The 25,301-nt window shown below is 45.1% G+C and overlaps 1 protein-coding gene across 2 annotated transcripts in view; it reads right to left on the bottom strand.

Moving 5' to 3' along the window:
- The window catches only part of PALS2 (protein associated with LIN7 2, MAGUK p55 family member), an 811,509-nt gene that overhangs the window by 114,694 nt on the left and 671,514 nt on the right, over positions 1-25,301 (bottom strand). For both annotated transcript variants that reach the window (XM_078663456.1, XM_078663457.1), the window contains exon 10: positions 5,486-5,647. In XM_078663456.1, coding sequence (XP_078519582.1) covers positions 5,486-5,647 — 162 coding nt within the window. The remainder of the gene's footprint in view (positions 1-5,485; positions 5,648-25,301) is intronic.

Here is a 25,301-nt window from a genome sequence, read left to right as displayed (position 1 = left end):
TTAGCAAGGATCATATCGCAAACAATATCGAACACTCCCACCAGTCTCATCCCCAACTCCAGGGCCGCCTCATCTTGAACATGTTTAATCACTGAAGGGCGAACGGTCATTGAGGGGGTGCAAAAACACATCGAATATACCGCTGCAAACAGTCTACCCAAGTGTTACAATTAGCTAACTCGAGAACCAGGCCTTTAGGTAAACTCATTGTCAGGATTCTGCGCTTCTCCACAGGTGTGGTATTTGGAAAAACAGCTTTCAGCAAGTCAATAAGGAAGTTCGTCCTTATTTTGCGGTTGCTTGCCCATTACTGGATTAAACATGACCGGACTGATGATTACGCCACCAGCTCCCGGCGGTTGTGCAGAAACACCAGGTTGTCCCACCTGAAAGTTGCGCGACACAAACTGAATAACAGCTCTATGTACACGTATTAATGAAGTGTGTAATACGCTTAGTTCTGCAACTGGACAATAAGATAATTTGGATGAAGGGTATACCTGGCCAAAACAGGCCATGTGGCCCCATCAATTGACAAGGGGCCTAAATGGACCACAGTCACAAGGTGTGGAAGGGCGCCATTAAACCATATAGTATGTTGCCAAGCCGTTAGTGGAACTTCAAGAGAACTATAAGGACGATAATTCTGCGGAAGGGCAGCAGCAGTATACTTGTGAAACAATTTATCTGTTTCATCGACTGCCGGATAGGTGACCCAAGAATAAAAAACCTTGAAGCGGTGAGCTGCAGCCGCTTCAACAACAAAAATAAGCGCAACACCAGCATCAGGGACTCCATATGGAGTCAAATACGACCTGACTGGTGTGTGGTTAGGAGGTGCTATGGCAACTGCCATAATCAATAGTAGAGTAACAACTTATGAGTGTCAGCGGAATAACAGGTAAAAAGAAAGAGAAAGACCTTTTAAAATTCAAGTTTGAAAAACCTATAAAATACCACAATATAGGAGGCTACATCGTCACAATCCTCTCCGGAAACAGAAGTGAGGGGTTTGTGGACAAGCACAAGCACTACTCCGGTGCCTCGCAGATAAGTACCAGATCAAACGTTGGCAGGGCTATGTTGTAGAGATTCTGCACATACACAGAACTATGCGCAGGAAAACAGGACCTTGGTGTGAAGGGGCTAAGCCTATCTAACGGCTCAGTACCTAAAATACCAGAACCAACTATCTATAGTGTCTCATTCGTTCTCCTACATAATCACAAAGCTACAAATGATTAGACAACCTAGAACACAAAACTCCTGACTCTCTCAGGAATCACGGTAGCAAGACGTACCCTTTCGCTCACACACTCTTACTAGTCCACAATAACAATAGGCAGAGTCACTGATATAGTTCAAAATCTTTATTTTAAATATCATGCTCTATAATGCAGTATACAAGCCACTACCAGCAGCAAAACGCATAAACCTAAAACAGTTAGCATTGTAGCAAGTCCATAGACTAGGAAAGAGGAAATCATTGTATACAGACAGTGAGTAAAGGACTGTAAGGCCTAACCACCCTCCCTTTGGCTAGAAAAAGTTTTATTATATAAAGGAAGATCTCTGGGCTTTGTCAGCAGATCCCAAACCTTAGTGCCTAAACGATAGTTTTTACATCCTAGGAACTGCAGAGCTCCTCTCACTAGAAAGGTCCCTCTCCAAGTGAGTGTTAAACTAACATGTAATTAATCTTAAGCACCCATGTGCTGAAGTCATTACAGACCCTTGGGGGTGGTGGTGCCTGATCTTGCCAACAAGAGGATGGCTGTGCTGGATGGAGGGTGTATTAAAGAGGCTTAGAGATTGCAGCTGTCAAAGGGATGGGAGACTGGACAGCTTGGCTGGGCCTGGCTGCTGCGACCTTTATACGATGCACTGTCCTCATCCACAAAAGGACTGAGCAAGATGTTGTACTGGGGGTACGGCCAGTTTAGAAGACACTTGTATGTGCCCTCTTCACGTCTGCAGGAAGAGTGAAAGGAATGATGCTGTGACCAGGCAGCAGATAGTGAAAGCCCGAGAGATCCAGCTCTGTCGAAAGTGCTCAAGCCTCTTGAATTCCCTGTCTGGTGGGGTGTATGGGAACGCATTTGGGTTGACCTTCGAGGTTGAGGTTTTCACAAACCTGACTATCAGGGGAGGGGCGCTGGTAGAGGAAGGAGTCCTCCTGAAGGACGATGACAGAGTGGGCATTCATGCAGTGCACAGGAGCCCTGTGCAAGGTAGAGCCCAGACCCCCAGGAGAACATCGGTGAGGGTTTCAGCCAATCACGCTCCTCAGTCAAGACGTTCAACTTGACCTTACAGCTGGAAGATGCAGGTCAGAGACCTCTGTAGCTTGGCGCATCACTGTGGCAAAGGATGCATCTTCCTCTGAGACTGGCCCCAGAGGGAAAGCTTGCCAGAGCCTCTGGGTTTGTCCAAACCACTGGTGTCACCCAGCTCCTGGTACCAATTTACAGCTCGATCAAGGTCCTCCTCCATAGGACCAAACCGTTAGTCCTTTTCTCCCTTAAGGGGAGCTGAGTATTAACAAGTAGCAAAAAGTCAAGAGGTTAGAAAGGCCTGGACATCGCTGGCAACAACATTGTACGCTGCCAGCTCAGGATGATAATAGACTCTTAACTAGGTGGCGGCACTGAGAGGGATCAGCTTGGAAGACTGCACCAGTGGCACAGCTCATCCGGATCCAGAATCCCCAAGTCCCAGCTGGTGTTGGGAGCGGACACACCAGTGGTAACCCAGCCAGGGAATGCTGCTGCTTCGTGGGCCCCAAGGCACACCAGAGGGAGTCAGTGACCCAAAGATGGTGGTGTAGAATTCTTATTAGGCGGGCATCACTCCTGCTCTGTGAAAATCAAGGTAGCGCAGATCAGGCCCTGACACCAGCTCTGCAGATGGAGTGCTGGAGTGGGGCCTAGAGCAAAAAGAAAAACTTGATGGACGGAATGCTAAACAATGCAAACATTCACCCCAGTCACAAACATCTGGGTTAAATCAATTTTTTTGTGCTCACTACGTCACCCTAGTTTGGACAAAGCTGCATGGAAATCCTTTTTGACCCTGCTCCTCTTGGAAACAGTCCAACCCGAGCTGCCAAGCAAGGTCCTCCGACCTGGACTGGAAACAAGCATCCTGGGACTGTAGTCAGGCTTATAGGCCCATTGTCGACAATTGCTAAATTAGCATGAGCTAGGCTGCCATGAACCTGCTTTTGCGCACGACACTGCAAGCATCTATTTTGCAATACCATCATCAAGAATAACTTTATTCGGTTAAAGTTAACCATAAAAGTATAACATACATGAAGCACACATGGAAAGTTTATATACATAAAAGTCCAATAAAACCATATAACTCACATATATTAAAAAATTCCAGACAGGTTTTTCGCAATACTTATTTGTGCCCCTTTTATAAGTGAGAACTGTCTGCTTTGCAGGTTCTTTGCTGTGCTCGGAGGTTTAGTCTGCCCATGATGCTCAAGATTAAACAACAATGCCCCTTGTTATTCTGTTCTGCTCTGTCCCTAGCACCTAGACATAACAGGCTTCACATAGCTGCACCTCTGGAAATCGTGTTCCGTAATATTGCAAACACAAGCTGTTTTCAGTCACACGGAGAGACACCTTTCCCTAGAGAAGACCCGTGTTTGTCCTGCGATGTGAACATTGCATCTAGGTTGTGAGGTATGGGGGTCTGCTGACAAAGGCCAGAGGTCTTCTGTATTATAATAAACTATCTCTTGTCATGCGGTGGGTGGTTAGGTCATTCCGTCCTTTTCCATTGTTTTCTATAACATATCATCCCCGTTTGTATTATATGGAATTGTAACAATGCTGACTATATTGTGTTTATGCATTCTGCTGCTTCTATACTGCGTCTCTGGTTACTCCCATTGTGGACAAGTAAGAGTGGCTAAGCGAAAGAGTGTCTGGCTACCGCGATTCCCAAGATAGAGTTAAGTGTTCTGGGTTGTCTAGTCATTGGTAGCTTCGCTGTAGACAGATAACGAATGAGACACTATAGCTAGTCAGTAAGGGATTTTGGGTATAGATGTGGTAGGTTGGTACACCACCTATTCACTGAGGTCCTGTTTTCCTGTGCATAGTTCTGTGTATGTGCAGAATACCCGCAACAGGATCGGTTTCAGAGTACCACCTCTCATCAGCCAGGCTAGCTTGAACCCAGTGGCATGGAGAGCACAGGAACCACATCTAGGCATACCCTTCCCTAATTAGGGCGATAAAAGCAAAAAGAACAATTGATGGACGGATTACTGAACAATGCAAACATTTATCCCCAGCCACAAAGATCTGGGTTTACACCATCGAGTGGGGCCTCGAAGCACGCCATTAGGCCGGAGAAGCAGCAGAATGCTTTGCCTCCTATTTACTGTGCTTCTTCAACTTATCAGACTTGGACAAAGGGGTCTCAAGGTAGCAGGATGATCATCCATGAGAAAGGCTCCCAGCCCAGCCCTGAGAGTTGCCTCAGGAATTGGACCAAGACGGCACATAGCCTTCTTCTACTGCATCGCTAGGAACTTCATCGCCTGCTCACAGCCTTGAGGTGCATCCACTTGCACTCGGCAGAGGCCTTGGAGTCGTGACATTACCGCAGACATGAGAGTCAAACCAAGTGGGGATGATACACAGACATCTGCCTGTTAAATTCTACACACAATTTAAGCCCTGTAGGTTTTTTTTAGAAGACATGTCACTAGCACACTAGGAGTCCACCAAAAGGTTGCAAAACATGGTCAAAAACTGACGGAGGTAGCTCTCCTGATCTATGCTATTAGTGTGGAAAGGATGCAACTGATGTCAATGCACTGGGGTGGCACGCCTATATGGGAACTGTGACATAACTTCTGACGCGGACAATGTCAACAAAGAGACAAACAATGCCACCTACTGGTGAGCAGAGGTACTGTACAAGATTTTCTGGATGAAGTCTGACACCTAGGGAATATTTTGAGGGCAGAAATCTGCGGTTTCAAGTCTATCAGAAACAGGTATTTATTTCACAAAGGGACCATCTGTCTGACTTGGTCTATTGTAACATGAAAAATCCTACCTACCTTCAGGACTTTTTTCGATTTCCAAGTATCATTACAATAGCTTTAGTAGGAGCAGAGACTGAAGGCACAGTGCCAAGCCAGATTAATTTAAACCTTTCCATTTGATGTCTGCTACACCACCAAAATTCAATGCCTGCTACAATTCTACAGAAATTCGAGTCTTGATCTCACACTCCTGAGTACTATAAGTTAGTGTGGAGGTACGAAATGAATTAACAGATCACTCAAAACAAGAAGACTACACTGCATTGCTTCTCTTTCTGTGAAGACATAGAAAGATTTCTCTCCCTATAATTTATGTTTGTTTTGTTCTATTACTGTCATTCTTTCTTTGCATTCAATTTCACAGCATTTATGTTTTAGGGAGACAAGACACTGGCACAGAAAACTTACATGGTACTGTAGTTCCAAATCGCAAGGGAAAAAGGACGATAAGTCGGTTTTTCAAGCTCCTGCGACCCACTCCCTGGGCACCTATTAATACAAGAGTTTTTCTTTGGAAAGGAGGCATTCTAGCTACTTCCTCATATATTTGAATTTCATGGCGGTCGAACTCTGGAAAAAAAAAAGACACATTTGTAATAAGTATCACAATTGCACAGGCTCTAACACTGAAAGCAGTGGGTTTAGAAAATAGCTTTACTGCCATATGCTCAAATCAAGATAGCTGCAACTTGGGGAATAAACACCTTATGAGATGATATAAGTACAAAAGGAAATCATAACCAGTTTTCGTGACATCAGAAGCTGAACTCAAATACTTTCACAAAATGTCAGGGTTTAAGGAATCAATAACTTTTAGAATTAGAACAGTTGTTTCCTCCTTTACCCCACTTTAAAATCTATTCACCAAAATGCACTAAATGGTAGTTGTACTAGATGTATAACAACATCCCTCTTGTAAACTCAGATGAGATGCAGACAACCGAGTAGAAAAGAGGCATAGTGTACAAGATCAGTACTGTACACAAGTAATTCTAGAAATGTATTGGCACAACTAGCATTCATTTTAGGTTCATGCACTGGTTATAGCCTTCCATAAAACATCACTTATACCATGTGAAATTATAAAATTCATACCGACACATATGACAACTCAAATGCAATCATTTGTCAGAACACAGTGCATGGAGAAGGTCCAAGGTATAGTTAATGCAGTGTGGGGAGTGAGGTGACAACATTGGACATGGAGGTGCTGGATTTGAATATGTGACGTTACAACGCCACATATTGCATCCCGGTAGGTAACAACGCGGCCGTTACATCGTCCGCGTTGTTACCACGCGTGGCATTACAACGCAAGTCGTTTCTACGACTTTCACTAGATGGCGCGCTGGACTTAGGAATAGTATAAATTACTATTCCTCCTCCAGTTAGCGCAACAGCAGGAAATGTGTTGGACTTAAAATCCAACACATTTCCTGGTGTCGCACGCCATCCAGCGCAAGTCGTTGAAACGACTTGCGATGTAATGCCATGCGTGGTAACAACGCGGACGATGTAATGTCCGCGTTGTTACCAAAGCGCGTGGCACTGACAGCGTTGTTAACACTGTCTCCCGCTCGATTTACAGTAATTTGAAGGTGATGCCTAAGTCATGAATTTAAGTCATAACTTTAGAGTTTCTAATGCTTGTTTAATTTAGGTTGGGTTTGTATAGCAGGAATAAAGACAATTTTCTTAACTATAACTTATTCCTAACATTTATTTTTTCCAATGTATTTTCTTTAGTTTTTAATTTTAATAAATATTTTTTGAAATCGTACAGTTAACTGTCATCGAGAGGAGTGTCATTAAAGAATGTGATACAGTAAAGTGGAGGAGAGTGGCGTAAAGTGTACTGTCAGATTATAATGTCGTAGAGTAAAGTGGAATGTGGTACAGTGGAATAGGGTACAGTGGTGTGGAGTGTTGCACAGAGAGGTCGCGTAGAATGGAGTGACATACAGCAGAATATTGTACAGCGGAGTGCCAAAGACTGGAATGGCATAGAGGGTAGTGTGGTAGAGTGTAATAGCAGAGTGTGGTGGTGAAGACAGAGCAATGTACAGTGAAGTGAGGTACAGTGTAGTGGCATACAGTACAACAGCGTAGAATGGAGTTTCGTACAGTGCAGTGGTGTCAAGTGGAATAGCGTATAGTGGAGTGCCAGTGTATTTATTTATTTATTAACCTTGCAAAGCGCACAAATGCCCGAGGGCGTCTCGGCGCTAGTAACAGTAAACTAAGACTCTAGAAGGCGAGCGGCGGGGAGTTATTGATTGAATAACCATGTTTTGATTTTTCTGCGAAAAATCATCAAGGATTGGGAGGATCGTATCTCCAGGTCCAATGAGTTCCATAGTTTTGCGGTAGACACCACAAAACGTCTGCCACCCCAGGAAGCTGTTCTGGTTCTAGGCACGGACATCAGGAAGGCATTAGCAGACCGTAGTGGTCTATTGGGGACATGAAATGAAAGGGCATTTAAAAGAAAGCGAGGTCCTTGGTTGCGAGTTGCTTTATAAGCAATGCACAAAGCCTTGAACTTTATTCTGTTTTTCACAGTAAGCCAATGGTAACTTTTTATTACATGGGCGATAGGCATGAACTTGGTTGTGGCAGAGAGCATCTGGCAGCTGCATTCTGCACCGATTGCAACTTACGGATCACTTTCTGTTGGGTGTTCATAAACAACCCGTTGCAATAATCCAATGAGGACATTACCAAGGCAGTGATCAATGTTCTGCCTGAACAGGGAGGTAAGTAAGGTAAGATCTTTTTGATGATTTTAATTTTATAAAAGGAAGCAGATGCGATGGTATTTGCATGAGCAGCAAGCGTAAGCTTTTCGTCCAGAATAACTCCAAGATTTTTCACCTTAGCAACTGGATTGGGAGGGGAACCTAAGTCAGCAGGCCATCAGGAGCTGGACCAGATAGGATGGAGTTTGCCAAAAATCATAACCTCCGTTTTGTCGGAGTTAAGCTTAAGGCAATTTTCTGCCATCCATTTGCTGATGGCAAGCATACCTAGTTGGAAATTGGCTGCTACTCTATCTCCATTGTTTTTTATCGCTAACACCAATTGGGTATCATCAGCATAGGATGTTAGGCTCATCCCATATAGCTTGATGATTCTTGCTAAGTCCATCACATAAATATTAAATAGCAATGGACTCAGGGATGAGCCTTGCGGGACACCACATGGTAAGGTCATTTGGGCAGAGTGATAATTGCCCAACGTGACCATTTGGGAGCGTTCGGAGAGAAAGGAAAGTAGCAGATCTCACGCTCTATCCTGGATGCCCATGGAATTGACACGGTCGATCAAGATGTTGTGATTGACCGTGTCAAAGGCCGCTGATAGGTCCAGCAGGATCAGAACAGCTGACCCACCTTGATCCAGAATTGTTCTTATTTCATCTGTGGCCTTGATAAGGCTGTTTCTGTACTATGCCCTTGGCGAAAGCCAAATTGGGTGTCGTCCAGTAAAGAATGATGTTCAATATACTGGGAGATTTGAGTATTCATCAGTTTTTCGACCACCTTGGCTGCAAAGGGCAAGCTAGCAATAGGTCTGTAATTTTTAACATCCTCCGGATCTAGATGAGATTTTTTTAGGAGGGGTTTCAATAAGGTGTTTTTCCAATTGGCAGGATAAATACCAGTGAGGAACATTGAATTAAATATTTCAGTAAGAGAAGCAGCTACAATATTTGCCACAGGAACGAGGTTTGCTGGTGGGCATGGGTCGTTAACTGATCCAGACTTAACTAAAGCCATAATTTCCTTGACTTGGGACATTTCAACCTGGCATAGAGTGGAATAGCATATAGTGGAGTGGAATAGCGTACAGAGTAATGGGGACAGTGGAGCTGCGTACAGTGAAATAGCACAGAGTGGAGTGCTGTAGAGTGCAGACACATATCTTGTGATAGAGAGGGAGTTACCCTTTTTATCAGGAAAAAGGATTGGGTCAACAATCATGAAAAGCAAAAACTCCTTTTCCTGAACTTTACAACCAGTTTCTATTGCTTTGTCCCATAAAGAGACGTTTCACAGGTGGGAGAAGGGGTCTCGTCTGTGCGTAGGTTACCAAATTTACAAGCTTTTTAAGTGTCAGAACAGGTTCAACATGAATGTATTTCCAAACACAAATTTCTTTAAAAAAGTTTTCTTTCATTTATTAATTTTTTTTTTTAAAAACAAAACATTGTCTCATTTACATTATACATCTTGTACTACACAAACCAATTACAAATATTATTTGACTTAGTTTAAAAACTTGGATTTCTAAACTTTGCTTATCGGCATAGTTAAAAAAAAAATTCACTGCAACATATTTAAAAAAAACAGAGAACAAACAAACTGTCGACGCGGCGTTTCGGTGCCAAAGACAATCTTGCACCTTCTTCAGGACTTGTTCATCACAATGATATCTAAAAAAGACATGTTACAATGGATTCCATTAGATCCTGTTTTAGTCTGACATTTGCACATTGAATGTTTAACATTTTTATTACTTTCCCCCTACCATTTGGTAACCCCGCTAGACCTTATTGGGAGTACTTTACTTCAATCCCCAGTTATACTAAGGTCCTACACTTTAGCATTACTCATAAAAGACAAACCTAGCAACTTTTCACTTATCACAAAAGCTATACCCACAGAGAACACTATGGTAAGAACATAGTGTTCTCTGTGGGTAGAGCTTTGTGACCAAGAGGGAATAGAGGTTTGGACTGCCGCCCCCCCTGTTTTTGTAAATCAATTGCAGCCCACTATAATCGTGTCTCATCAAGCAAGTTGAGGACTAATCATCCTGGTGATAAGTGAAAAGTTGCTAGGTTTGTCTTTTATGAGTAATGCTAAAGTGTAGGACCTTAGTATAACTGGGGATTGAAGTAAAGTACTCCCAATAAGGTCTAGCGGGGTTACCAAATAGTAGGGGGAAAGTAATAAAAATGTTAAACATTCAATGTGCAAATGTCAGACTAAAACAGGATCTAATGGAATCCATTGTAACATGTCTTTTTTAGATATCATTGTAATGAACAAGTCCTGAAGAAGGTGCAAGATTGTCTTTGGCACCGAAACGCCGCGTCAACAGTTTGTTTGTTCTCTGTTTTTATAAAATATGTGGCAGCGAATTTTTTTTTGAACTATGCCGATAAGCAAAGTTTAGAAATCCAAGTTTTTAAACTAAGTCAAATAATATTTGTAATTGATTTGTGCAGTACAAGATGTATAATGTAAATGAGACAATGTATTGTTTTTAAAAAAAAAAAAATTTAATAAATGAAAGAAAACTTTTTAAAAGAAATTTGTGTTTGGAAATACATTCATGTTGAACCTGGTCTGACATTAAGAAGCTTGTAAATTTGGTAACCTACGCACAGACGAGACCCCTTCTCCCACCTGTGAAACATCTCTTTATGGAACAAAGCAACAGAAACTGGTTGTAAAGTTCAGGAAAAGGAGTTTTTGCTTTTCATGAGTGCAGACACAGACTTGAGTTGTTTAGAATAAAATGGTGTACTGTGGAGTGGCATGGAGTAGAGTGGATATAGTGGAGTGGCGCAGTGTGGACTACAATATATTACAGTTGCTTAGAGTGGAGTTGCATAGAGTGGAATAGCTTAGAGTGCAGTAGTGTACAGTAGAGTGGTGCAGAGTGGAGTGAAACCAAAGGAACAAATGGGCAGAATGCTGAACAATCCAAACATTCACCCCCAATCTGGGTTTTATCCATCGTTCTTTTGCTCACCACACCACCCCAGTTTGGACGCAGCCATATGCAAATCAGTCTTGACCTTGTGCCTCAAGGCAACAGTCCAGGCCAAACTGCCTAGCCAGACCCTACTTGGACCAGAAACAAGCTTCCTGCAACCGATTTCGGGGCATCATCCCTCATCATCCAAGCTAGCTTGAAACCAACGGCACAGTGAGCACGGAACCCATGTCTGGGCATGTCTTTCCCACTTAGGACAACAAAAGTAAAAGGAACAAATGATGGACGGAATGCTGAACAATGAGTTCAGAAAGAGTGGAGTGAGGGACAGTGTAGTGGCGTAAAGTTCAATAGCGTAAACTGGAGTGCCATAGAGGAGTGGCGTGCAGTGAAGTGGTGTAGAGTGGAGTGTTGTGGAGTGCTGAAGAGTGGACCGAGATAGAGTGTAGTGGGGCAGACTATGGTGGTGTACAGTGTAACAACATACTGCGGAGTTTCGCAGTGTAGTGGTGCACAGGTAATAGCATAGAGTAGAGTGGCGTACAGTCGAGTGGCATGTAGTGGTGTAGAGTGGAATAACATACTTTTAATGGCATACAGTGTAGTGGAGTGGCGTAGACTGGCATAGAGTAAAGTGTCATATAGTGGAACAGCAGAGGAATAGCATATAGTGTAGTGACGTACAGTGGAGTGGCATAGAATGTAGTGTTGTACAGTGTAAAAGCTTACACTGCATTGTAGTAGAATGGAGTGGAGTATAATGCAGTGGTGTAGAGTGGATTGGCTTTGAGTGGAGAGGTGAACAGTGGCAAAGCATACAGTGCAGTGATGTGGCATACAGTGGAGTGTCAGAGTACATAGTGTAAACTGTAGTGTTGTGGCAAGGCGAACAGTAGAATGCTGTACAGTGGAGTAGAGTGGAGGGGCGTAGACTGGAGTGTTATAGAACGGAGTGGCGTAGAGTATAACAGCGTAGAGTGGTGTGGAGTGGTGTAGACTAGATTGACAGAGTGGAATGGCATTTAGTGGAGTGGCTTGGAGTGTGTTAATTGAAACAGACATAGCGTGAAAGTGTGTGAATAGACGTAGATGTAATTTGGAAGGAATATGTTATGAGATCAGAATGGCAAATTTTGGTAGTATGTGTGAATAGGGTAAGTGGTGTTAAAGTGCCGCTGTTCATGGTGTACTGCAGGCATGCGGATAAGAAGTCAATAGGGGACTGCCTAATGGCTAGTTTACAAAAGTTAAAAAGTATTGATGTTGTTTTTATCAGTTTTGCTGCATTCTTCGTTTCACTGCATTCTAAGTTAGGGTCTAAGATACATGTAAGTATTAGGTTTCATTGTTCACTACCTACCACCTTATTTATGTTCTTAGAGGTAGAGAAATGTATTTATAATTTTCTATACATATTTATTTAGCAGTCTCTGGAGCACTGCACATTTTTAAGTAGGGAGGTAATTTGCAGTTATTACTTTGCTACTCTACAGACTTTTTTGTGCATATTTAAATATGTTAAAAATAGAAAATACACTTCAGTATGCTATATTTATAAAATATAGTTATTATAGTGTACTTTGTTTTTTAACCATTTAGGTTTTTAACTTTATTTTTGGTACTGTGGTACTTCCAACAGTACCGTGGTGTACTCTACATTTTTCTTAAATATATAGAAACTTTATATTTTTCCCTACCCTTAACACTTTACTAAAGTGGTAAGAGAAACATCCGAAACCTTATACTTACATAGACATGAAGGCGTAATGCAATGCACACCCAAACTGTACCTAAAAACAACATGGCTGCATTTAACTTTTGAAAAGGCAGTCAGTCACAGAACTTTATTTCGCATTATTTAAAATGCATACAGACATAAAACCAGCACTTTAGTAGGTATCCTAAAAAGAATCCATTGTAAAAAACAACTGATATCTATCTATATATATACTTCACATAGTCATAATCAATAAAATACATATTAAAAAACAGATGTCACCTGGATCTACGTGTGAACAGTATTTGAGCGGCTTTATCTGACAAATGTGCAAAACATACAGACAGTACTTCCACCCTTTAAACCACTTTTTAATCCTCCTATACTTGGTTCCCCCTAAATGAACAAACTGAACCATTCTTTTGACTTTTATAAAGAAGTCTATGCCACACGTTTTTATCGAATATAACTTATAGATATTAAATAACCAGCTAAATACATCTGCTAAAATGTTTGTATAGCAATTAATGGTGCTGCAATCAAAATTAGGACACAAAGCAACACCTGGTGCGATTGTCTGCGCTTTAAAACAGCCCAAAGATAAGATGCAAGGGCATAACACACATAAGCATCTTCCAACTGTTGGATAAAAAATAATGCTGGACGGCATTGTATAAAATTACATTTGCATAAAAGAAGCACTATAAACCTTATCCTGTGAGGGCTATATAAGGAGCACAACAATAACATTTGCAAATTGGACTGCAACGAATTCCCATCGCAGGGACAGGGGGACAGCTGATTCATGAATGAATATTGGCAGGGAGACCAAGCATAAATGGGATGTAGTTTAGTCAGAACCGTATCAAAATATACCAATGCTGAGGGTGGTATAAAAGACAATCAAGACTGCATACCGTACTTCACAGAAAGTAGCATATGGCACAAACCAGTAGTGCTTTAATCTTGATTTTTTTTGCCCATCAATCCACAGAGGCCTGTGCCAAAAAGATCTCTTAACTTATCAAACAGAACACAAAAATCCAGTGCTAACAAAGAAAACAAGTTGCTTACCTGTAACTTTAGTTCCCCAGTATTGGAAACTTTCATAAATTCACATGCTTGGATAATTCCCTGTTGTCGAGATGGGAGTCCCCGGTAAATAAAAATAGCACTGCAAAGCCAATACAAACTAGAAACCAGGCCTAGGCCCATTCCAGTTTTGTAACATATCCACCTCTTTTTCTAAAAGAGACCAAATAAAACCAACAACCAATCGGATAAGCCTCACTCCTTAGAACCTTCCTGAAAGAACCTCAGACCTTCAGATGTCCCTAGTCCTAGTGCCATAGGGTAATCAAGCACATGCAGAAGGTTGAGCTTTCCCAGGAGAGGAGGGTGGGTCGCATGTGAATCTATCAAAGTTTCCAATACTGGAGAACTAGTTACATGTAAGTAACTTGTTTTCTTACTCCAGTATTGGAACTTTCATACATTCACATGCTTGAATCAGAGTAGCTAGCAGTAATGAGCACATTTTTGTCATTATATTGAACAACCATAAACAATGTACAGAAGAATAGAGAAATGTAACCCAACAGAAAAAACTTAAAGAAGTAGACAAACAACAAGAAGCATCATCAAAGCTTACAAGCCCACAGAATAAAATTAGAAACAGTACATTTATCAAACAATGTGCGAAAACTTCAATAAAAAGGAAGGAGGGTTGAGAGGGAAAGCTTACCGCTACTGAAGCAAGTTCCTCAGGACTGCTTGTCCCACTGCAGTGTCACTCTGCATCGTAGAATCCAAGCAGTAATGTCTGGTAAAGGTATGGATACTCTTCCAGGTGGCTGCTCTGCAAATGTCCTGGATAGGTACACCAGCTAATAGGGGTGTAGAGGAAGAGACTGCCCTCGTGGAGTGAGCATGGACTTTACCCTGTATGGGTTTCCCAGCTAATTGATGACAATACTGGTTAGAGCTAGCAATCCAACGTGCAATTCCTTGTTTAGAAAGGGGAAAACCCTTACGAGGAGCACTGTAAGCCACAAAGAGTTGAGGTGACTTACTCTTCGGACATAGAATTTTAAGCAACGCTGAATGCCTAATGAATGAAGTGACATCTCCGCCGGAGTTGCAGGTCTACGGAAAAAGTTCTTAAGAACCACAGGTTCGTTTGAGTGAAAATCCGAAGGCACCTTGGGGGTGAACTTTGGGTTAGTGTGGAGCACTACCGTGTCATTTATGAACTGAAGAAAAGGTTCCTAGATAGTGAGTGCTTGCAATTCGCTAACCCTTTTAGCCGAATTAAGAGCCAGCAGAAGAGCCACCTTCCACGACAGGAATGTCATGTCCTTTCTATGGAATGGCTCGAAGGGATGAATCATGAGCTGAGCCAAAACCACGTTAAGATGCCACAGTGGTGGAGGAGGCTCAATCAGAGGAAAGAGTAAAAAAATCCCCTTCATAAATTGTTTAATTATTCTTGCTGACCAAAGAAAAGGGCCCAGAGTTGTTCTCCTGTAGGGAGAGATGGCGGCAAGGTAAACCTTAATGGACGCATGAAAGGATGTTCGGCAGGATTTCATGAGCCGAAGAAGACAACGGATGCACTCCCAATTCTTGGCAACAGCGACAAAATATTTTCCACTTCATGAAGTATGCCTTGTTTGTACTCTGAGCACAAGCTTGGGAAAGGATTTCTCTACATTCTTTAGACAGCTTTAGGATGAGAAACTCTGTGCTCAGGAGCCATGCTGATAATTGCAGGGATTAGGGATCCGGATGCAGTATCTGGCCCTGGGACATCGTCAGTAATGACGGAATAGGATCCAAAGGAATCAGATGCTGTAAGGAGAAGCTCCGTGTACCAGTACTGGCGAGGCCAGGAGGGAGCTATGAGAATCATTTTGCAGGGTTCCGTCTTTAATTTCCTGAGAAACCTTGGGAGAAGAGGAATGAGGGTTGTCAGGGGGAAGCGTAGACAAAGGTGCCTGACCATGCCATCGAAAACGCACTCTCCCAGGATCCCGGATGATGATGCCAGCTTGCTAAGTACCAGCATTTCTTGTTGTCCGGTGTCTCAAACATATCTATGGACGGTTTGCCCCACAGTCGAAAGACGTCATCTAATGTCCAGCTCCCGCTCGTAGCAGACTGACTTCAACCTGCTTAGCGTATCTGCCCTCTTGTTCTCCAGAAGATGCACCGCTTTCAGAGAGACTCCATCAAGGATTGCGCATTCCCAGAGACACTGAGCTTCCACAGACAACAGAAGGGATCTCGTGCCGCCCAGTTTGTTGACATAATGCATGCCCATGGCATTGTCTGTTCTTATCAGAACAAATTAATTTGTTATTCTCGGGAGAAACGCCTGTAGGGCTAGGCGAATTGCCCTGAGTTCTAGCAGATTGATGTGTAAAAGGAGATGATACAGTTGCCATCAACCACTTATCTGGAGGCTCTGTAAGACTGTACCCCAACCCTCCAGGGATGCATCTGTCGTAATTATCTGAGGAAACGGGGTGACCAAGAAGGAGAGACCCTGGGAAATGTTATCCTTGTGAATCCACCATGAGGCGGGTTCTCATTGGTGAAGTGACCGTGATTATGTCCTCGAAATATCCTTGTGCCTGATGCCACTGCAAGCCCAGTTGCTCCTGGAGAAGACACATTTGTAGCCTGCAAAGGGATATATGGGGAATGTAGGACCAAATAGATCCCAGAAGGCACTTGTATAGGGGAACTGAAAGTGACCCTTTTATGAGCAGGCAGGCCATAGACATTAGTTTGGGTTGTCTTTCGAGTGACGGAAATGCCCTGTTCAGGGATGTGTCTAGATTCTGTTTTACTGTCCTCGGGTAGTTGATCAAGGTAAGGGGAAAGATCACACCACATCTGGCGTCATAACGGCATGGAATCGCTAAAGCTTAGCTGCTTTGACTAGGAGGCCTGAAATTGAGGAGAATCTCTTGCCCGCATTGTCCAGACGTCTGCCTTCCTTGTCCGGAGGTGTAGTAAGAGGAGCTGCGGATTTTCTGACTTCCGCTGCGCTGCCTAAGATATAACGGAAGATATAACGGAGTCCAGTTTTGGCTGACTCACTAGGCAAGCTGTGCTATCCTGCGGAGCTTTATATTTTCTATCCAATCGAGGAAGTATTGGGACCACCGTGGATGGGGTCTTCATGACTTTAAGACCCTCTTCCCAGATACGATTTACTAAAGGGATGGTTCTTAAAGTTCCTTAAAATCATAAAGGGAACAGTTTGTCTGCGCCAAAGGCATAGGTAGATCAAACCTCTTTGCCACACTTTCCAGCAGATTGTGGAAACCACCAATATCCCCCGGAATAGAATTCACAGGGACCGGTGAAGGAGAAGAAGGAGTAGAGATAATATTATCATCACACTCACCATGCGGGTCTGGAAGATCCGTATCCCCTTGGTTATCATCTGAAGTATCTTGTTGGATAATAGGAGTAGTCGGCGGAGGATCGTCTATTATTTGCAGCAGTGTTGTTGGTTCCCGGGGGGTGGAAGGCACAGAGGGTAGTCCAATGGGAACAGACCAGTTCTGGAGCTGTAGCCGATGTTAGAAACCTCCGTTTATAGTCAGATAGCATAAACTGTAAGTCCGAAATCAAGGAGGACGGCATACAGACCATCTCCTCTTGATATCCTCTATGGTAGTCCTGGGGAGGATCATAATCCTGTTCCTCTTCATATCCCTCTTCAGAATCTTTCTCCTGGCACTTAACGTGCAGTTCAGAAGGGCTATGGGCATATCCGAAAAGACCATCATCACCCGAGTCCTCTTCTTCCAGGAGGCTAGAGGGTAATAGAGCGGTCACCTTGCTAGGAGAAGTTACTTCAGGAGTCGCCTGGCGCTTTCTCTCTTTTCCTGTAGAATTTTTTTTATCACAGTCAAGGATATCGTTGACGGTGTCATCGATGTTGTAGATATTGTCTTCGACAGCGCTGCCGTTGATACCGTCGTCGTCTTTGTTGCTGTAGTCGTCTTTGCTGTCGCCATTGACAGCTTCATCGTCACTGCCATTGTCGCCTCCACCGTCGATTGAGTTAGGACTGCCTTCGTCGACACCGCAAAAGCTCTCGGCGACGATCCCGTCGTCGGAGTAGAAGAAAATTTAAGAGATTGGTCCTTGTCACTCCGCGTCGACGAAGTCGATGACGGTTTCTGCGTCGACAGCTTTGTCGACGATGGAGAATATTTCTCTTGTTGCTCCTCAAGAGGAACATAGGAGTTTTTTTTAAACACCTTTCTTCCCTCAGGCAGGGTAGGAGGAGGATCAGAGCTCGACTTCCTCACACCACTGTCTCCTGTTGTAAGTCCCTTCCTTTCCTTTACACCTCGGTGAGGAGATTTAGATGGACTGCGCCTGTCAGACGGAGGAGAGGTCTTTTTAGAGGCTTTTTGAGAGCGCTCCTCAGAAGAACCAGGGTCAGATCTTTTTTGCTCAGATCTTCTAGAAGACGCAGCAGATGAGGCCTCATCACTAGAGACTGGATCTCTTCTGGATCGTGGGTCGTGCTTCACCTCGTCTCCCCCACCTGAGGGGTGGGGTTGGCACAGGCTGGCACCCCCCCCTTCCTGACATAGTTTTCCCCGCCAGAGTGGGGGTCAGGACTGGTGGGGGCCAGTTGCTGGGTACAGCAAATGGTCTGGAGAAGCTCACAGAGGCGGCATGCCTTTAAAGCTTCCTCCTGCCCATCCTGGGGGAGGAGACCTAGCACCTCGCCCAGGATGTGCAATGTTGCAGGCTCAGGAGAGCAGGGGGCTCTCCACCCAGGGGTCCAGCAACATGGCTGCTGTGTGGCAGCCTAGGCAGCCTCTCAGTCCAGACGTGAATTGTGGTTAGGTTTCAGGGGGCATCTCTAAGATGCGCTCTGTGGTGCATTTTTCATTAAATCCCACACTGGCATCAGCATGGATTTAATGTGCTGAGAAGTTTGATACCAAACTTGTCAGTCTTCAGGGTAGCCATTATGGTGTTGTGGAGTTCGTAATGTCGACCTCCCAGCACCATATACTCTTAATGGCATCACTGCACTTACAGTGCCCAGAAATGGCCCTGGGTTCTGAAGGGGCACAGGGCTCATGCACCTGTGCCCACACCACTGGCATAGGGCACCCAGCTAGAGGGGTGACTGATGGATGCCAGGGCAGTGGGTTTGTGGGCATGGCACACAGGGATGTGTGCCATGTCGACTCTTTGTTTAGTTCTGTACTTAGGCACTCAGCCTGTGTAGGCAGTGTGTGGGTGCCAGGGTACACGGCCCCCAAGGGTGGCACAATAAGTGCTGCAGCCCTTAGGGCTCTTATCTGGTCACCATGCCCTGGGTACCTAACGTACCATTTACTAGGGGCTGACAGGTGGCCAGAGTTGCCAATTGGGTTTTAGTTTCAACACAGTTTTAGGGAAGGAACACAGGCCCAGGGTACCTGGTTGGCAGGAGCCCAGGGCACACTCAAAGCATATTAGCAGTCAGAAAAAAGTGGGGGCATAGCAATGCAAGAAAGATGGCACTTTCTCACAGCGGTGCATAGTATTAATTTATACTTGTTGATGTGCAGGTCGAATAAGCATATCCACCAGTTGTTTTTTGATATTCCCCTAAAATAACTAATCAAAACTGTGGACACACTGTCCCCAACAAGTCCGACGCCCGCTGCACTGAGCGCAGAGGGGATTGAACGGATGAGAGCAAGCAGGGATTGAATGGATGAGAGCAAAGCTCGTGCCTGATCCGAAACGGCGAGGAGTGCGCCACGGGCAGGCCAGGTTGGCTGCTGTTGCAGACATCGCGGTCACTCTTACAGGAAGGTGCCTCCTGTCGGGGGAAGGGGCAGCAGAGCCCAGAAACATTGCCCTACCTGCTTTTCGAGGTGACCGCTCCTGCGGTCACCAGGTGAACATCGCGTCCTGCGGGCTCCCCACCTCCGGCCTGGGCGGCAGACAGCTGCCGTACAAACGGTCCTCCGGCTCCCGTAGGAGGCACCCGGGAGTCTGGCTGGCAAGAGATTGCGAATGTGGCAAGGACAAGGTAACTGCCACCGTGGGGGAGACAGCGACCATTAAGGCACAACACAGTTGGTCTCCCGGTGTGCCGGCCACCGAGAACACCGGGAAAATACTGCGCCCTGCACACTTCCTCCTTTTGATCTGGGAGGCTGAAGGCCGACTTCGAAAGCGCACGCTGACTCCTGTGGGTGGCGCCCGAGACTCCGGCAGCCACTGAGGTGGCAATGGGGCTCACAGTACACCTCCGGTGAATGCCGGTATGAGAAATCTGTAGTGGGGTCCGCTTATCGTGCAGTGCATAATCAACTACCTTCTCCCTTGGGACTGAGTGCAAGACACCCTGGGCCAACGCTCTACAGAGGCCTACTTGGTGAATCTAGACAGGCCGGACATGGTCTCAGCCCTTGAGCAGGTGGCAGTTAATAGCCAGCACAGCCTGAATTTTGTTTGTGGCACCATAGCATTTGCTGCACGAAGAATGGCAAGCGGATGCGGTGGCCGTAATGCGATGCAGGCAAAGTTGGACAAATATGCTAGGCAGAAGGGCCAAGACGACACAGGCAGCCTCAAAATGAATCCTATGCTACAGGACATTATGGTGGCCATAACGACTGTTCGTACATTCCTGGACAACCGGATTGATATCGTAGCATGGGAGGCCTCACTGATCAGGGCAGACATGTGGAACACGAATGATCGTTTCCAAGAGGTAGAAACTGCAACTAAGGCCTTAACAACAGACACGTCCCTCCTCCAAAGCCAAGTCGCAGATCTTCGAACTAGCCGGGACATAATAGAACGCCAACTTGATGACAAAGAAGGTAGAATGCGCTGCAATAACATCTGTATTTTGGGGGTGCCGGAACGGGCGGAGGGGCAGGCAGTGGATCTATTTGTGGAGAAACTGGTGACGCAGCATCTCCAACCTAAGGGCCTACCTACTTTTTAATTGAGAGAGTGCATAGAGTACTGGGTGGACCCGGTGCGCCTCCCCGACTTACCACAACGGCACGAGGCTCATCGGAGTCGAAGCAGGCAGATTGAACAACACTTGATGTTGGTAAAACCAGATATGTTAAACTCCTACTGCCTGTGCCTTGCATTTAGTTTAAACTGGCGTTGGTCTGCATCGTACCCTTCCCCTATTGTTGCTTGGCGCAATTGCTAGACACCTTTAAGATATAATTACAGCTTGATACGGGGTATAGACATTCACTTGTTTTAATTAATACAATGTTACATCCAGTCTCAATTACGTCAGACATCGGGAATGGGGTTGGATTGGGTTCCCTGCTATTCCAAGGGTGGGTGATGGCACTGTGCATGTTTGGGGTGGCGGGAGGTTCAGAGCCCGCAATGCAGGGAGGGGGGAGGGGATGGGAGGTTCTGGGGGGGGGGGGGGATTTGTTTTGCTAGTTGTCGTAGCTGTTTTGTTGTGATAGTGGTGAGGGGTGTGACGTCATTGATGCAATTAAGGTCAAAGCTTTTGTCGGTTTTGCTCCAGCAATTGCCACTTATATATACGCCCTGGGCGAGAGGCGACCCACACCAACTGAACGAACGATGTCTGATGACCATAATATGAATAGATCGCTCCGGGTTATCACCTGGAATGTCAACGGGGTGGGGGACAAATTAAAAAGAAGCGCTGTGCTCCCAATACCTTAAGCGGCAGGCTCCAGATATTGCTCTACTGCAAGAGACACATTTGATAGGCAGCAAATGTAAGGCCTTAGATCGGTGGTCTTCAAACTGTGGGGCACGATCCCCACGGAGGCCGTGGAGCGATGCAAAGGGGGTCACGCCTTCACAGTCCTACTTCTGCCCAGGCCCAAGGGCTTCAGCCCCCCTCCTCCCTTGTTGTGTCTCTCAGTCCAGCTGCTGCTTCAGTGCAACTTGATCTGCTGAGGGCTCGGCTGGGCAGTGTCTGGAGTCATCTCCGGTAGGCCCGAGTTTTTCACAGGTCTTTAAAGACCATTTGCATATTTACATGCCTTTGTAAACTGTTTCCAGAGGCTTAGTTTTTTTCCTGGTTTTCAGTACCCCCTGGGCCCCCACTGTGCCTGTGCCTTACATTTGTACTTTAAAATTACTGCTGTAGTGTGAGAATGCATTTAATGAAAAGGAATATAAAGTAGGGTTGCCAAAATAAAAAGGCCTGCCTGTTTTGTTTAGCCTGCAAAGACCTCCTCTTGACACTAAATAGACTTTTAAATACAAAAGTATGTATGCATTAGTTATGGGACTTTTCTGTCTTTTTTTCTCTTTGTCAGTCATGGATCATTAAGGTAGCCCTAGAACACAATTAAAAGTGCTTTCTATTTATATTTGCTGTTCGAAGTATGCACATAAGTGCTGAAAATACAGCTTTAGGGAATTGCTTATTTTTGTACCGACTGGGCCATCAAAATAATCTGCTGGCAACCCTAACCATAGGACTTTAAGTTTGTTGCAGGAACAGCACATTATTTATTTCCTCCACCCTCGATTAATGCCGCAGTAGTTTATCTTAGATCTTAAACCCTACGCCGCCGTCAATAACATGCTGAGTTACTTCAAGTGTCTGGGAATGCACCCTGCATTCAGACAACTCACTCCTCATTCTCGCCCGTCACTTTCACGCTCACCCTGCACTCACACTGATCACCATGCACTCACACAATTCACCCTGCACTCACACTGATCACAATGCACTCACACCATTCACCCGCTCACCCTGCACTCACAGTGATCACTCTGCACTCACAATGCACTTGCGCTGTTCACCCTATACCTCACCCTGGAGTCACATGAGTACACTACTCATCCTGCACTCATGTGACACTTCACTCACCTGACCCACTCACTGCTCAATATGCAACTCACTCAAACAAGCCCATCAGTAAACATACATTCATTCGTCCCATTCTGAACTTTCATCCGCACCCAAATTCATATGCCACCTCACTCACCCTGCAGTCACTCCTCTTACCCTACTCTCGCACTGTTGCATCGCTCACCGTGCACTCACATGGGCACTCTTGTCACCCTCACAGTGTGCAAAGGGTTAATGTGCCTGCTACAAAGAATGTGTACCATGCAGATCACAGAACTGAGTGTGAGTAAACTATGAATGCTCTATAAAAAAATGAAATGTTTGTCAGAAAGGTGCATTGTTGGTGAGTAGCAGCGAAGGAATTCATGGAGAAGGAGGAAACGGCAGTGGGGCACCAAAAAAGACTGTTGCACCGTGTGCGACCAGTGTTAAGGCCAGCCCTGGCTGGGAATGTTAGTCCCTTCCGAATTTCTGGTCTAGTGACTCCCCTGCTTCTGGCTATTATTATTATTTACATTTGTAGTGCACTACTGTTACCATAAGATGTCCTGGGGCTAATAGTCATATGCTGCCTGTAGGCAAATGAGAAACACACAGAAGGAGAAGGAGAACTAGCCAAATGGGGTAACATACAGAGCATAGAGAAAGGTTTTTATATCTTCGTAAAGGATAATAGATTCTTGGTGGAGCGAAGCAAAGGAGGGTGCAAGTTCCATAACTGCGCGGCCTCGCACCAAAACAGCGAGACAGACAACTCATGCCTTCTTGAATTAGGGAACAATAAGCAGAGGGGCACAGACCGAGAGGAGCATACGGGTCCGACAAGTATGCTTGGTGAGGAGAGATGAGAGGATGAGAGAGCACAGCAAGGGAGTAAGAATTCGATTGAAGAGAACAGGGAGGAGAAGAAAAGTTACTTACCTGTAACTTTGGTTCCCCAGTACTGGTAACTTTCATAGATTCCCATGCTTTGTATCATTCCCCGTCGTCGGAATGGGAGCCACGGTAGTATCACAACCATAGGAACAAAAGAGAAAAAATAGGCCTAGGCCTCATCTCATTTGTATCCTATCATCCTCTTTGTGTAAAAGAGACCAAACTCTTGTCAGGACCAATCAGAGCAGCCTCACCCCCTAGAACCTTCATGAGAGAGCTCAGAGCCTCAGACTTTCGTAGCCGTTGTGCAAACCGCCACTATCTCTGTAAAAAGACCGAGCTTTCCTAGGGGAGGAGGGCGGGCGCATGGGAATCTATGAAAGTTACCAATACTGGGGAACCAAAGTTACAGGTAAGTAACTTGTTTTCTTGCCCCAGTATTGGAACTTTCATAGATTCCCATGCTTTGTATCAGAGTAGCCAGCAGTAAATTACCAAGACACATTTTGTAGAGACATGGCATCACATAATCATATAGCAATACTTATAGCATAGCCCAACAAGAAACAAAATGTGCTCACCAGGATGGAGGGATCGGAGGGAAAGCTCACCTCTCAATGAAACAGATTCCGCAGAACTGCTTGACGAACAGCCGCATCGTCTCGTCCTGCAGAATCCAGGCAGTAGTGTCTCGTGAAGGTATGAGTACTGCTCCACGTTGCTGCCCTGCAAATGTCTTTAATGGCGACTCCAGAAAAAAGAGCCACAGACGATGCCACAGACCTTGTGGAATGTGCACGGACCTTCCTGTCCAGTGGCTTGCCCGCCTCCTGATGACAGAATTGAATCGCACTGGAGATCCAGCGGGAAATGCCACTCTTTGCCAAAGGAAACCTCTTCCGTGGTGCGCTGTAGGACACAAACAACTGGGATGATTTCCGAAAGGGTCGTGTGCGTTCTAAATAGAATTTCAAGCATCTTTGAACGTCCAAAGAATGTAATGTGCATTCCGCAGGCGTAGAAGGGCGCGGAAAGAAAGACTTTAAAATTAAAGGTTCATTCAAGTGGAACTCAGACGGCACCTTCGGAATAAATTTCGGATTGGTGCAAAGAATAAGAACATCCTTTTTGAATTGAAGGAATGGATGCACTATGGAGAGGGCTTGAAGCTCACTAACTCTTCTCGCTGATGTAAGAGCTAAGAGGAGGGCAAGTTTCCAAGACAGGAATTTCAAGTCCGCCTTGTGCACCGGCTCAAACGGAGCTTTCATGAGTTGAGCCAGGACAAGATTGAGCTGCCAAACTGGTGGAGGAGGGCGAACTGGAGGATACATCCGAAACAAGCCTTTTAAGAATTGTTTAACAATCCTAGAGGACCATAAGGAAGGGCCTGAAGAACTACGCCGAAACCTTGAAATGGCTGCAAGATGTACCTTCACAGACTAATGCGCCAACCCAGACTTAGCCAATGATAGTATATATGGCAATAGTTGATGAGGCAGAGATTTGTAAGGATGGAGACCTTGTCTTTGACACCATAGGCAGTACCTCTTCCATTTTGCCTTGTAAGTTTTATTAGTGCTCGGTGCTCGAGCCTGTGACAAAACTTCTCTACATTCTTGGGAGAGATTCAGATGACGGAACTCTCTGTGTTCAGGAGCCACGCTGTCAAGTGTAGCGATTTCGGATACGGATGGTAAACCTGTCCCTGATTCCTTGACAATAGGGACAGAATTGGTTGTAAGCGAATTGGAGGAGCCTGGGAGAGCCGAAGGAGTTCTGTGTACCAAAATTGCCGGGGCCACGCTGGTGCAATGAGAATCATCTTGCATGGTTCCGCCTTCATTTTCCTGAGTACTCGAGGAATGAGGGGAATTGGAGGAAAAGCGTAAAAGAATGCGCTGTACCAGGCCATCGAAAGGGCGTTCCCCAGAGATCCCCGATGGTGAACTTTGCTTGCGCAAAACCGGCATTTGCCGTTCACCGGAGAAGCAAAAAGGTCGATGGTTGGTGTCCCCCAGACTGAGAACACACTCTCCAGA

This window comes from Lissotriton helveticus, chromosome 10 (assembly GCF_964261635.1).
Source record: "Lissotriton helveticus chromosome 10, aLisHel1.1, whole genome shotgun sequence".
Classification (NCBI taxonomy): Eukaryota; Metazoa; Chordata; class Amphibia; order Caudata; family Salamandridae; genus Lissotriton; species Lissotriton helveticus.
This window is presented reverse-complemented; position numbering and strand designations above follow the sequence as displayed.